This window comes from Oncorhynchus keta, chromosome 7, assembly GCF_023373465.1.
Source record: "Oncorhynchus keta strain PuntledgeMale-10-30-2019 chromosome 7, Oket_V2, whole genome shotgun sequence".
In the NCBI taxonomy this organism is placed as follows: Eukaryota; Metazoa; Chordata; class Actinopteri; order Salmoniformes; family Salmonidae; genus Oncorhynchus; species Oncorhynchus keta.
Genome location: NC_068427.1, coordinates 13,617,438 through 13,631,933, shown reverse-complemented (window position 1 = coordinate 13,631,933; position 14,496 = coordinate 13,617,438). Strand labels below are relative to the sequence as shown.

At 44.5% G+C, this 14,496-nt stretch overlaps 1 protein-coding gene across 1 annotated transcript; it reads right to left on the bottom strand.

Annotated features, from left to right (window-relative positions):
- Positions 1-24: 24 nt before the first annotated feature.
- LOC118386035 (Golgi reassembly-stacking protein 2-like) lies at positions 25-4,064 on the bottom strand. The gene is made up of 10 exons (XM_035773398.2): positions 3,871-4,064; positions 3,366-3,446; positions 2,803-3,006; positions 2,561-2,647; positions 2,323-2,453; positions 2,100-2,232; positions 1,849-1,972; positions 1,295-1,381; positions 1,077-1,193; positions 25-989 (listed from the first exon to the last, which is right to left on the bottom strand). The coding sequence occupies exons 1-10, from the start codon at positions 3,931-3,933 to the stop codon at positions 724-726; spliced, it is 1,293 nt and encodes a 430-aa protein (XP_035629291.1). The 5' UTR covers positions 3,934-4,064; the 3' UTR covers positions 25-723.
- Positions 4,065-14,496: the final 10,432 nt, after the last annotated feature.

Below are 14,496 nucleotides of genomic sequence, written 5' to 3'. Positions count from 1 at the left end.
AAAGACTCGTCATTTTCACACCCAGACAGACAAAATACATAATTTAATCCAGGGATGGTTCAAATACACTCTTGTTAAGTGTTTTAGTACAAGATGAAGCGTTACAGATTCCGCAATTAGAATTTGAAGAATATGGCTCATGAGCTGAGTTCAACTATCCAGAAACCAAAATATAAGCTTGTTTTACTCCAATGTTTGTAAACACATTTTTGCATCATGGCTCTGTCTATGAATTTGAGTGGTAACATATCCCTCAGCATTTTACCAAGACAGGTAGGGAGCATGCTTTGTTTCTACTGCTGATTGCTGCTTTGAGCTCACATGCAGTCTCCACTAAAGCAGGAACATTGAAATTTAAAGGCAATCAAACTGTAATGCCGAACTTCTGCGACACGGTTGCAATAGAGCCCTTGGCTTGTAATGCAGTATCAATTTACTAAAGTGGGTCTCTCTCAATTCTCCCATCCTTCTGAGGACCCTTGCTGTTTCAACAACCATGGCTACATCCTGATTCTCCACCCTTTTTCCAGAGTGCACACTTCCCATGATGGATTTAAGGGGGGAGAGAGAAACACTCCAATGATTACACCAATCCAGAGCTTGTAAATCCATGACAGGAAGTATACACACTTTTGGAACAAAGTAGAGAATTAGGGGTATAACTACAAGTGTTTCCAGATTGAGTTTTAAAGATAGTAGAGCTTGTTGGTAGATGGTCCGCTGTTAGGAGGACTCAGAGGTCGCTTCTGTTGGTTCAAAGGAGGCCACTGGTGTAGGGAGGAGTGTTTCTGTCAATTTGTCAATGACCACTGAGGCGCTGGAGGATTTTGTGTCCAGGATGAGGGCAGGTCTCTGCTCATAGGAGACATTTACAGAGACAGGTGGAAGAGTGAACTCAGATGGAGGCAGAGTTACCCCTGGGACCAGGGGCAGCTGGGAGTTGAGCATGGATAGATTTAGGGGAGGAAGAGGTGCCAATGGAGGGAAACCTAAGGAACACAGGTGGAATGTTTCAGCAATACAGAAATATTACTGAAAGTAGTATAAAAAAATAAAAACTTAAACATTGACATTACCTGCTGGTGGCATCCCTCCGATACCTGGTAACGATACAGTGCCGAAGTCTGGCAAAGTGAAATTCAAGTTTGGCAGGTTGGGAAGGGGAGGTAGTCCTCCGGGTAACGACATTAGACCTATGCAGGAAATGTGAATATAATGAAATACACAAAGCCACATGCAGGTTACACATGCAGCATAATATTGTAACCAAACTAGAACCGTGTCTAGCGAGTACCTGGTAACGTGGTAGCAGGGAGGATTGGAGGTACGGTGCTTAGCAGCGGGCCGACTTGGCTAGGCAACAGTGGCATAGTAGTCACTCCTTGGACAAAGACGATCCATTGTAATAAAATCGAATTATTTGTCACATGCGCTGAATACAACAGGTGTAGTAGACCTTACCATGAAATGCTTACTTACAAGCCCTTAACCAACAATGCAGTTTGAGAAATTGAGTTAAGAAAATAAGTAAAAAGTAACAGAATAACAGTAACTCGGTTATATACAGGGGGTACCAAGTCAATGTGCGGGGGTACAGATTAGTTGTAATTTGTAGGTAGGGGTAAAGTGTCTATGCATAGATAATAAACAGCGATTAGCAGCAGTGTAAAAACAAAGGATGGGGGTATTAATATAATTAGTCCGGGTGGCCATTTGACTTGGGGGACTGGAGTCTGAACATTTTTTGGGCCTTCCTCTGACACCACCTAGAATACTAATCTCTTACATGGTGATATCAAGTCAGTAAGCAATATGCATCTAAATTAAGAGTAATGATACCTAGCATACCTGTTTGTAGAGCGTTCGGTACAGTGAGAGGAGCTGAGCTGATTGACAGGTCAGAGAGATTTTGTTTCAACCCAGTAGGAGCAGAAGGCACCGCAGGTTGAGGACTGACAGCAGAGAGCTGAACCTGAGGAACAAATTAAAACTGGGATCAACACCTAGTGCTGTAGAATATTCTCATAGTACATAAATTCCCTCGTGACTGGCAGGTATTAGGAGTGAAAAGAAGTTGGTAATTTACAAAAATGTCTTACCTCTGTGAAGCCATCCTTGAGTGGGGAAACCGGCTCACTTGGAATCTGTCTGGGGAAACTGATCTTCTTACCCTCTTCAAATGGTTGTGTGGGTATCCTGTGCAGATAGCCATAGCCAATCCCACAACCTAGGCTGAAGAAGGGCAGAGAGGGTAACTGTGCAACCTGTCAGCCTATAGGCACATCAGCTAAATGAATTAATAACAAATGTCAATGCCATTACCTGCCCTCTCCACCCCATTCAGAGTTTGGAGTGATGACCACCTCCCGACAGTTGTCCGTGTCAGTGTTATACACATACAACTTAAGCCCTTTCCCTTCATGAGTTTCAATGAGGGAGAAGAGATCTTCAGACTGCGGGGAAGACGAAGTCAAACACTATATCAGTCATCATCATCATCAAATGTTTAGTGTAGGGAGAACATCATTGAATTGTCACTAAAGAAAGGCATTCCACACACCTCGTTCATGACAGTGTCTGCACCTATGATGTAGTCAGTGAGTGGTCTCAAACCAGCCAGGGCTGCAGGAGAATTTGGCTCTACTTCCTGAGGACAAGAAATAGAATACAGATCGAAATTGTAAATATATGCACTCCGGTTACTGAAAGTCCTCACATCATGATTAAGCTACACAATCATGGCGTTTCCAGTTTTACATTCATTCATGTCTGCAGCTCTAAACTGCAATGCGATTCGCTCACCAAAACATGCCACACATTCTCATTGGCTCCTTCGAAGCTGCAGAATCGGATGCTGACACCCAGCAGCCCCTGGCCTCCCCACATGTTGCTGGGTGTGACTGTTGTCTCCCTCAGCTCAAGTGTCTTGCTGCTGTATACCAGCATCTTGATGGGTTTCTCCACGTTCACCTTCAGCAAGTCTTTTAATGTGTCATTATCTTTGTTCTGACAAGAGTGAAGACGTTAGCAGATTTGAAAGGGTTTTGACTAGGTGGTATAAAGCTATGACCATTTGTGACTTCTTCGTAGCAGGTTAGGAGAACTTACACAGCAGGTTAGGAGAATGAATGTAGCAGGATCAGGATTATTAGGTTAGGAAAAGGGTTAGGTAAAATGCTCTCAAAACCTGCTACGAAAAGTAACTTCTGGTTGTAACTGTCTAGTCACAACCATGTTAAGTACATCACCTGTAAACAAAGTTAGTCCACCTATTGGTTGTCTTGTATCCCTGGCTTTGAAAACATTTGAGCTGCAAGGGATCTGACAGATACAGGAGGTAGATCATTTGAAAAATGGCTGCTTACCAATCTTGTGTCACTGATGGAAATAATAAAGTCAAAGAATGGTTCCAATCCTGCAAGATGACCAGGGGAGTTCTCTTGCACCTGCAAATTGAGACATGAAGTTTGCACATGGCTTATTCATATTATTGCCTTGAAACATTCAACGAAACAACAAATGTGTTCTGGATTGAAAGGACATCACACCCCGACCGGTTCCTCAAGTCAAGTGGTGGCCTAGCTTCATGGCTGGCTTGCAATCTAGCTAACTAGCCAAGTCAGCTAGCAAGTTGTCAGACATTGCTCTGTTTACCTGGTTAGACTACACATAGTTTGTTTTCTGAACAGCAAACATGTTGTGAATTGCTCATAGGAAGCCCCTAAAATACACACTAACAGGCTACAGCAACCAGAAGGCCGCAACATCATTCAGTCTGTTGACAAGCATTTCTGTGTTGTTCCCATTATCAGCTATCCCAGTTACAGCATGGTTTAGCATATGACCCCGTGTGCTAGCAAATATCCATACTCTGAGGACGTGATAACCTTCGGATCCTCCTCCAGGTATTTCGATGCTCTGTGCTCCCCCCATGTCTCCTCAAACCCTGGATATTTTTGTGTTGAAACTGCGATTGGCTGGCTAGCCACAGTAGCTTTTATTTCCCTGTTTCCGGAATGATGCGAAAGGTAGGCGAAATTGCCTACATAGCAACACTTCCGGTACACTGCAAGAGAGAGTCTCTAAACCCAGAGACGCAACATCGTGAGCCTTCCGGACCGCTTGCCAAGCAGACCAGGCCGGGGTTTGGGGTTTGAGAGGTCAATAACATAAGTAAAACATTGTTCCTGAATTCGAAATCGAAATCTAAAAGCATAACTTAGATTCGAACCAATCTTAAGTAGTTGAACATGTTATTACTCCAACCTCGTGAAATTGACAAACTGACATGTTTTCATTTTTGTCAAAAACAACTTTATATTGGAGAGGCTTTGATTTGAATGTTTGCACATGCGCATTTTGGCGCGAGATACCCGTTGACGTGATTCTACGCATGCGCTAAGCCAGCCAACGTCGCCATGACATCGCATACAAGCGTGATCGAGGATTTCTTTTGAATAAGCAGTTTCTGCTTATCTTTATACTGTACTGTGTTTGGTTTCTGGCATCGTCAAAAATACAAAGTGCTAAAACTTTGTGGATGATTTTTTTGTGTGTTCAATGTGTTTTTTTAAATACTTTTTTAAAATCCAGTTAATCAAACGAATGTGTGTATTATGAAAAGTTTCAAAGAAAACAAAAACGTTTCTCAGCAGTTTAGTAGGCTATGCATTTATACAAATGTTGATGCTCTTATTTGATGGCTATTTAAGGTCACTCTAAATGTAATGTGAAGGGTGTATAATGTTAAATCACCTTCCATTGGCTATTTTCCATGTTTTAGAATGGGACAGTATAGCTATAGAAAGCAGTGTATGCTATTGTGTCTACAGTGCCTTCAGAAACTATTCACACCCATTGACTTTTTACACAGCCAGAATTTAAAATGTATTCAAATTAGCTTTGATGTCACTGGTCCACACACAATACCCCATAATGTCAAAGTGGAATTTTGACAAATGAATTAAAAATGAAAAGCTGAAATGTCTTGAGTCAATAAGTATTCAACCCCTTTGTTATGGCAAGCCTAAATACATTCAGGAGTAAATAGCTTAACAAGTGACATAATAAGTTGCATGGACTCACTCTGTGTGCAATAATGGTGTTTATCATGATTTTTGAATGACTACCCAATCTCTGTACCCCATACATACAGATAATTGTAAGGTCCCTCAGTTACATTTACATTACATTTAAGTCATTTAGCAGACGCTCTTATCCAGAGCGACTTACAAATTGGTGCATACACCTTATGACATCCAGTGGAACAGCCACTTTACAATAGTGCATCTAAATCTTTTAAGGGGGGTGAGAAGGATTACTTTATCCTATCCTAGGTATTCCTTAAAGAGGTGGGGTTTCAGGTGTCTCCGGAAGGTGGTGATTGACTCCGCTGTCCTGGCGTCGTGGGGAGTTTGTTCCACCATTGGGGGCCAGAGCAGCGAACAGTTTTGACTGGGCTGAGCGGGAACTGTACTTCCTCAGTGGTAGGGAGGCGAGCAGGCCAGAGGTGGATGAACGCAGTGCCCTTGTTTGGGTGTAGGGCCTGATCAGAGCCTGGAGGTACTGAGGTGCCGTTCCCCTCACAGCTCCGTAGGCAAGCACCATGGTCTTGTAGCGGATGCGAGCTTCAACTGGAAGCCAGTGGAGAGAGCGGAGGAGCGGGGTGACGTGAGAGAACTTGGGAAGGTTGAACACCAGACGGGCTGCAGCGTTCTGGATGAGTTGTAGGGGTTTAATGGCACAGGCAGGGAGCCCAGCCAACAGCGAGTTGCAGTAATCCAGACGGGAGATGACAAGTGCCTGGATTAGGACCTGCGCCGCTTCCTGTGTGAGGCAGGGTCGTACTCTGCGGATGTTGTAGAGCATGAACCTACAGGAACGGGCCACCGCCTTGATGTTAGTTGAGAACGACAGGGTGTTGTCCAGGATCACGCCAAAGTTCTTAGCGCTCTGGGAGGAGGACACAATGGAGTTGTCAACCGTGATGGCGAGATCATGGAACGGGCAGTCCTTCCCGGGAGGAAGAGCAGCTCCGTCTTGCCGAGGTTCAGCTTGAGGTGGTGATCCGTCATCCACACTGATATGTCTGCCAGACATGCAGAGATGCGATTCGCCACCTGGTCATCAGAAGGGGGAAAGGAGAAGATTAATTGTGTGTCGTCTGCATAGCAATGATAGGAGAGACCATGTGAGGTTATGACAGAGCCAAGTGACTTGGTGTATAGCGAGAATAGGAGAGGGCCTAGAACAGAGCCCTGGGGGACACCAGTGGTGAGAGCGCGTGGTGAGGAGACAGATTCTCGCCACGCCACCTGGTAGGAGCGACCTGTCAGGTAGGACGCAATCCAAGCGTGGGCCGCGCCGGAGATGCCCAACTCGGAGAGGGTGGAGAGGAGGATCTGATGGTTCACAGTATCGAAGGCAGCCGATAGGTCTAGAAGGATGAGAGCAGAGGAGAGAGAGTTAGCTTTAGCAGTGCGGAGCGCCTCCGTGATACAGAGAAGAGCAGTCTCAGTTGAATGACTAGTCTTGAAACCTGACTGATTTGGATCAAGAAGGTCATTCTGAGAGAGATAGCGGGAGAGCTGGCCAAGGACGGCACGTTCAAGAGTTTTGGAGAGAAAAGAAAGAAGGGATACTGGTCTGTAGTTGTTGACATCGGAGGGATCGAGTGTAGGTTTTTTCAGAAGGGGTGCAACTCTCGCTCTCTTGAAGACGGAAGGGACGTAGCCAGCGGTCAGGGATGAGTTGATGAGCGAGGTGAGGTAAGGGAGAAGGTCTCCGGAAATGGTCTGGAGAAGAGAGGAGGGGATAGGGTCGAGCGGGCAGGTTGTTGGGCGGCCGGCCGTCACAAGACGCGAGATTTCATCTGGAGAGAGAGGGAGAAAGAGGTCAGAGCACAGGGTAGGGCAGTGTGAGCAGAACCAGCGGTGTCGTTTGACTTAGCAAACGAGGATCGGATGTCGTCGACCTTCTTTTCAAAATGGTTGACGAAGTCATCTGCAGAGAGGGAGGAGGGGGGATTCAGGAGGGAGGAGAAGGTGGCAAAGAGCTTCCTAGGGTTAGAGGCAGATGCTTGGAATTTAGAGTGGTAGAAAGTGGCTTTAGCAGCAGAGACAGAGGAGGAAAATGTAGAGAGGAGGGAGTGAAAGGATGCCAGGTCCGCAGGGAGGCGAGTTTTCCTCCATTTCCGCTCGGCTGCCCGGAGCCCTGTTCTGTGAGCTCGCAATGAGTCGTCGAGCCACGGAGCGGGAGGGGAGGACCGAGCCGGCCTGGAAGATAGGGGACATAGAGAGTCAAAGGATGCAGAAAGGGAGGAGAGGAGGGTTGAGGAGGCAGAATCTGGAGATAGGTTGGAGAAGGTTTGAGCAGAGGGAAGAGATGATAGGATGGAAGAGGAGAGAGTAGCGGGGGAGAGAGAGCGAAGGTTGGGACGGCGCGATACCATCCGAGTAGGGGCAGTGTGGGAAGTGTTGGATGAGAGCGAGAGGGAAAAGGATACAAGGTAGTGGTCGGAGACTTGGAGGGGAGTTGCAATGAGCTTAGTGGAAGAACAGCATCTAGTAAAGATGAGGTCGAGCGTATTGCCTGCCTTGTGAGTAGGGGGGGAAGGTGAGAGGGTGAGGTCAAAAGAGGAGAGGAGTGGAAAGAAGGAGGCAGAGAGGAATGAGTCAAAGGTAGACGTGGGGAGGTTAAAGTCGCCCAGAACTGTGAGAGGTGAGCCGTCCTCAGGAAAGGAGCTTATCAAGGCATCAAGCTCATTGATGAACTCTCCGAGGGGACCTGGAGGGTGATAAATGATAAGGATGTTAAGCTTGAAAGGGCTGGTAACTGTGACAGCATGAAATTCAAAGGAGGCGATAGACAGATGGGTAAGGGGAGAAAGAGAGAATGACCACTTGGGAGAGATGAGGATCCCGGTGCCACCACCCCGCTGACCAGAAGCTCTCGGGGTGTGCGAGAACACGTGGGCGGACGAAGAGAGAGCAGTAGGAGTAGCAGTGTTATCTGTGGTGATCCATGTTTCCGTCAGTGCCAAGAAGTCGAGGGACTGGAGGGAGGCATAGGCTGAGATGAACTCTGCCTTGTTGGCCGCAGATCGGCAGTTCCAGAGGCTACCGGAGACCTGGAACTCCACGTGGGTCGTGCGCGCTGGGACCACCAGATTAGGGTGGCCGCGGCCACGCGGTGTGGAGCGTTTGTATGGTCTGTGCAGAGAGGAGAGAACAGGGATAGACAGACACATAGTTGACAGGCTACAGAAGAGGCTACGCTAATGCAAGGAGATTGGAATGACAAGTGGACTACACGTCTCGAATGTTCAGAAAGTTAAGCTTACTTAAACTTAAACTTAGACTTCAACTGTAGATGGGTAAAAATATCCCTTTGAGCATGGTGAAGTTATTAATTACACTTTGGATGATGTATCAATACACCCAGTCACTACAAAGATACTCAGTTGCCGGAGAGGAAGGAAACCGCACAGAGATTTCACCATGCGGTTAATGCTAACTTTGAAACAGTTACAGTTTAACGGCTTTGATAGGAGAAAACTGAGGATGGTTACTCCACAATACTAGAAAATAAAAAAGCCCCACACTCTAGGAGCTCAGATGCAAAAATTTAATTACCAACGTTTCGACAGCCAAGCTGTCTTCATCAGGGTATAATCACAAACACGGGATGACTCGTTTATATAGTGTCAAAAGACACAGGTGTCTGTAATCATGGCCAAGAGTGGCCTAATATCATTGGTTAATAATCAAATATTAAAATGTCATACAAAGAACAGTATACAAACAACAAATGGATAGCATACGATCATAGATTAATTTGACTACACAAGCTTACAAACAATTACAATGGCAAAGTCACAATAATCACAAGAATGGCTTCAGATCAAAGTCTACGTTGAGACCGAAGGGCGCAAGGGTCTTTAAATTAAAGATCCAGGCAGCCTCTCGTTTTAACAATACATTATCAAGGTCACCCCCTCTCCTGGGGAGGGTGACATGTTCGATGACATGTTCGATGCCAATATAACGCAGAGACTAAATCAAGTGGCCTGCTTCCAAGACGTGGGCCGCAACTGGATAAGTAAAATATTTACGCCTAATACTCCACAATAATAGTCTAAGTGACAGAGTGAAAAGAAAGAAGCCTGTACATAATAAAAATATTTCAAAACATGCATCCTGTTTGCAATAAGGCACTAAAGTAAAACATTATGTCCTGAATAGAAAGCATTGTGTTGTGTTGGATTTGCCCCAAACATATCACTGAGTACCACAATTTATATTTTCAAGAATGGTGGTGGCTGCATCATGTTATGTGTATGCTTGTCATCGACAAGGACTAGGTTTTTTACTTTTTTTTAGGATATAAAGAAAAGAAATAGAGAAAAGCAGAGGCAAATTCCTAGAGGAAAACCTGGTTCACTCTGCTTTCCAACAGACACTGGGAGACAAATCCACCTACTGGGAGACAAATCCACCTTTCAGCAGGACAATAACCTAAAACACAAGGTCAAATACACACTGTAATTGCTTACCAAGACCACATTGAAGTTTCCTGAAGAGCCCAGTTACAGTTTTGACTTAAATCGTCTTGAAAATCTGAAAATCTATGGTAAGGCTTGAAAATGGTTGTCTAGTTTTGATCATCAACCAACATGACAGAGTTTGAAGAATAAAAATTTAAAAAAGAATAATGTGCAAATATTGTACAATAAGTACAAAGCTCTTAGAGAGACTTACCCAGAAAAACTCACAGCCATAATCGCTACCAAAGGTGTTTCTAACATGTATTGGTTTGGGGGTGTGAGTAGTTATGTATTTCATTTTCAATACATTTGCAAATTATGTCTAAAAACATGTTTTTCCTTTTTCATTATGGGGTGGTTATTGTGTGTAGATGGGTGACCATTTAAAAAATATATTTGATCAATTTTGAATTCAGGCTGTAACACAACAAAATGTGGATCAAGTCAAGTGGTATGAATAATTTCTGAAGGCACTGTATCTCATGATTGGGGAATCATCACAAAACAGCCGAACCTTGTCAGCGCGTCTCATGATGTTCCATCATGTTCCAGGTCTTTCTTTGGAATGAGAAAGGAATTTCATGTTGAACAGTTGGATAATAGACGACCTGACATAAATATAATGTTTTCCTCAGCAAACTGTATCAGCGCCTTTATCCATCGTGGCGGCACCCAAACACTGTAAATGAAAACACCAACGTGGTTGTTGATTCCATAGGTGCTGGATGGTGCTGTCCAGTATCATCAGTGGGAGGAGCCATGCATATGGTTATCACTGACTCTGATAACAAACTGTAAGAATGAAAGAATACTTAATCTGCATTCCTGGACTGAAATTAATACAATATGTGTGCCTTTATGAATTCAGTACTATGGTAATACTATTTTATTTATATGATTTATATATTGTGCAAACATATTAGATTTGTGACATTACAGTTTTGTCCCTAATACTTTTAAGCAGTGAACAATCTAGTGTCTACAATGACACTATCCTCCTAGAAGTAAATAAATAAACTCAGTATTTCACTAGCAGCTTGCTGACGCCTTAAGTCCCTGCAATCATCACTCCTCTCAGGGCCGCTCTATGTGGCTGTCACAGATTTATATCCATTCAGTCCTCCAAGTAATTTACACTGCAAGTCTGGACCAAGGAAATATAGTATTCTTAGTGTACCTGAAAATCTATTCTTACAGTACGGTAAAATATACTCTGCAACCTCTGAGGAGTTTTCAGGACACAGACCTGGATGTTTTGAAAGAGTCAACATTTCAGTGGTGTATATTACTGAAGAAAGACCCAAAAAGTTTGGGAATGTCAACACTAGCAAACGCTAAACACAGAAGCCCGTAAAATAAATGAGTATATTTTACTTATGAACTGGCAACAAACTGGGCATGAAAATGTGTGTGTAGATCAGATGACCAATATTTTACGTTAACGGTAAGGGTTACAATGCTCTTTAAAGAAAAAACATTACCTCTCTGGGTTAAATGTGGCAGTCCACATGTTTGATCCTTCAGCGTGCACCGCGTGGCAAAGAGCTGTCTCTTCTCTGGGCTGCCCACACCAACCGCCTGGCCTGGCCTGTCATGATGGGATCCTCCAGAGCTGTGGTCGCCTGCCATGATCTCCTTCCTGTCTGGCTTTGGCTCTCTGCTTGTGGTCCAGTAGCGAAGCTAATGAGAGCCTTCTAAACGCATTCTGACAGAGCTTAGTGACTGCAGGCATAATCAGAACCAGTGTAAAAAATTAAATAAAAAGACTTGAATTGTGCATTGCAGCGGGTTTGTATTTTAATGAATCCTCTGTACCCCCTGGGAAGAGGAGGCTGTCAAAATAAAGGGGAGACTGTGGTTCGAGGAGCTGTATCTCACAGACACACTGTGCTGGGGAGGCAGAGATAAAGTATTTCTCAGAGAGAGGAAGAAAAGCCTGTGTTTGTTTAGCTGACAGGTCAGAACAGGTATATATGCTGGTGAAATGTTTATCACACAGTTATCACTGTTTATTGTTTTCATCTCAACCACTGACACCTTGTTCCCTGCCAGGCCAGGTCATGGCTCACAGTGAATACCCTGGCAGTGTCAGCCCTCCTCATGTTAGAAACACTGAACCGTGTTGGAGTGAGGCTGAGCACTGCATCACGGTCCTCTTGTTCCTCTAAACTACATGGTGGTAATCAGCATACAGGCTGCCTGGCTGCAGTGTAATTGCTCTCGGCAAATGTTAATTGCCTTTAGAAACTGTCCAAGAGAGACATTTACTAGCGGCCTTTCAACTTTAACAAGAGCCCCATTAGGGGTTCAGACACGATAGCCAGAGAAATGAACACATTGCTGTCGATGCACTATTCATCTTGCACTCATACATTTGCTTTCTGCCAAGACAAATCAAGCCTTGCACTGGGAGTGAACCGCGAGGTCAATAACAGGCACAAGTCCCATAGGGCGGCGCACAATTGGCCCAGCATCGTCCGGGTTATTAGGGCAGGGTTTGGGCAGGGTAGGCCGTCATTGTAAAATATGTTTTTTTCTTTTCTTAACTGACTTGTCTAGTTAAATACTTTGTTTTTTTAGTTGATCATAATAAACATGTTTAGCAACATTTAAGAAGATATGGTATATTATTAAAAGGCTATTTATGGAGTGTGTGTGTGTTTGTGTGCGTGTGTATGTGCGTGCGTGCGTGAAAGAGGGAGAGTGCAAAAAGGGGGGTGGCGTGGCATTGAGCCCCCGTGAATATCATCATCACCATTTCATTAGACCAGCCGCGCACAACGGGCATGTCAGTATCTATCAGGGGCATAATGAAGCAGTGATTCCCCAGGGTGGGAGATGGAGCTGGCGCATCAGGAACCCAATGACTAGACTGATGGATAGATATGAGAGCTCTACCTCTGAGAGGGGATAGGGGGAGAACCCCATGGTGTGCAGAACGTCTGGGACCTCAGTGACCACATGAGGGAGCTGGAGGTGCAGAGATAGGGCTGAGAGAGAACTCCCAGTGCTGTGGTTAGGAAGAAGAGGCTGCATCTAAGACCGCTCTTAAAGCACAAATCATCATAAATGTCAATATCCCACAAAAATCGATGGAAAGATTGTATACCAAGCAGATGAAACCAATACCATATCTGGACACATTCTGACAAACTACCAGTAAATCATTTATAGCATAATTAAAAACCAGAGGTTCAGCTAGATTAATTGAGATTGAACCTGGGATTTGTTTCCTTTTCAACTGGACAAGGAAACTAAAGCCTCTTTAGGACAACCATCTCCTCATGGGCAGTGTGTTGGGGACAGAGAAGTTGTAATTGTGGTGTGAAATGGAGGGTGGCCATCCTAGTGGCCGGTCCGACAGCAGGCATTTCACAGTCTGGTGTTCATAGACAGTCTACCTCGAGAGGCCGAGAATATAGAGAGGAAACCAGCCATGCTTGTTATTTTCAAAGGCCTGCTTTGGACGTGATCAAAGTTTAATAATGCGTGTAATTGGAATTGATGGGCTTACAGATTGTTGGTTAAGGTGATGGAGCAATATGCAAAACAATTCAATAGGACGTTTATGCTCCATATCAGAGAGCTGTCCCAAAGCGTTTGTGTTTGGTTAACATTGAAAGAGTGCAAAGGGTGTGATTCCAAGACAATGCAAATGAGAACATTTATTCCCCTTACAGATTTCAGTCAAAATGGACATTTTCTTCAAGCAATCTTGGTGATGCTAATACAGCTCTGGAGATGATACATTCTGCATCGTGTAGAAGTCCAAGGACTAATGTTTATGTTCCAGTGTAGGTTGAGAATGTAACTTCCTGTGGGAAGCCATTCGTCTCTGCTGAGTCGCTGGACTGTGACGAATAAAGGAGCCAATTATTGGGTGATACAAATGCTGGTTCAGTTAATACAGCTCCGTCGTTTTCGTTAACCTTCAATTATTTCCAAGAGCCTCAGACACCTGCTTCCAAATGAGCTCTGTAATTATGCGTCAGTTCAATTAAGCCCAGACAATCTTATCACCGTTACTGATGCAAACAACCTAACCACTTTATTTATTCCACTTTGACTCAAAGAAAAGAACGGTTTATGATTTCAATTACCCACTTAGGAAATGTGATTCTTCCCAATCCTGTATTTTGTGTTGCTGTACGAAACATTCAATGGCATCCTGTCCATAAGGATCACGGCAGTGACCGGTGAAACCGAGAGGAGTGTCTCGCAGGGGGAGTGGTGGTTGTAGCTCACCTTGCACCACTGAAAACACTTGGCTCCCGTATGACTGGACTCAAATAAAATGCACCCAGGCAGAGCCTTGAAATGGGCTTCTCTGAGAGATAAAGAACAAGAGGTAAAAAGGGAGCACAGTGTGATGCTTTTTATGATGAATATCTTCAAAGTGTGATGAATGAGAGGAGTGGAGTACACGGCGGGGCCTCGTGAAAGCTCAGCTGTGAGATGATCAGCCAATAAACCTCCCCTCCAGGGGGATTCATTTGAGGAATGGAGAATGGCAATCACATAGACTCTTTGGAGAATTTGGACAAGGCACTGGAAATACACACACATTTCCTCATAACAGATCTTTGGCCTTGGGGAGTGGGCTGATCATTTCACTGGCCATGGATGAAAAGATCAATACAGGAATTGTTCATTTTTACTGCCCATACTGGATTTTGGTACTGTGGAATTGCAACTTCCATTTTTTGGTTAATCAGAAATATTCATACTTTGTAAATGTGGAGTATTTGAGATCTCTCAATGGTGCTCAATGGTTAACTGCATTCAGTTGGCCTCTGATGACGGATGGATGGTGGGTGGCCAAGGCCGAGTGTCTGAGTTCAATCAGCTCCAAGTTGCTCTCACATCATTGCTGTTCCCCATGGCTGACCTGAGTCCATAAAGGCAGGTCTGTCACCTAAAGGCTTTTCTTATTTCAGCCGACGAAAAACCAA

What these genes read in the sequence shown, in the direction of transcription:
- LOC118386035 (XM_035773398.2), bottom strand. Translation starts at nt 3,933, where the DNA reads ATGGGGGGAGCACAGAGCATCGAAATACCTGGAGGAGGATCCGAAGGT. An exon ending in AAGGTTATCACGTCCTCAGA is followed by an intron (nt 3,447 to 3,870) that starts GTATGGATATTT and finishes CTCAATTTGCAG; the next exon opens with GTGCAAGAGAACTCCCCTGG. An exon ending in AGAATGTGTGGCATGTTTTG is followed by an intron (nt 2,648 to 2,802) that starts GTGAGCGAATCG and finishes TCTTGTCCTCAG; the next exon opens with GAAGTAGAGCCAAATTCTCC.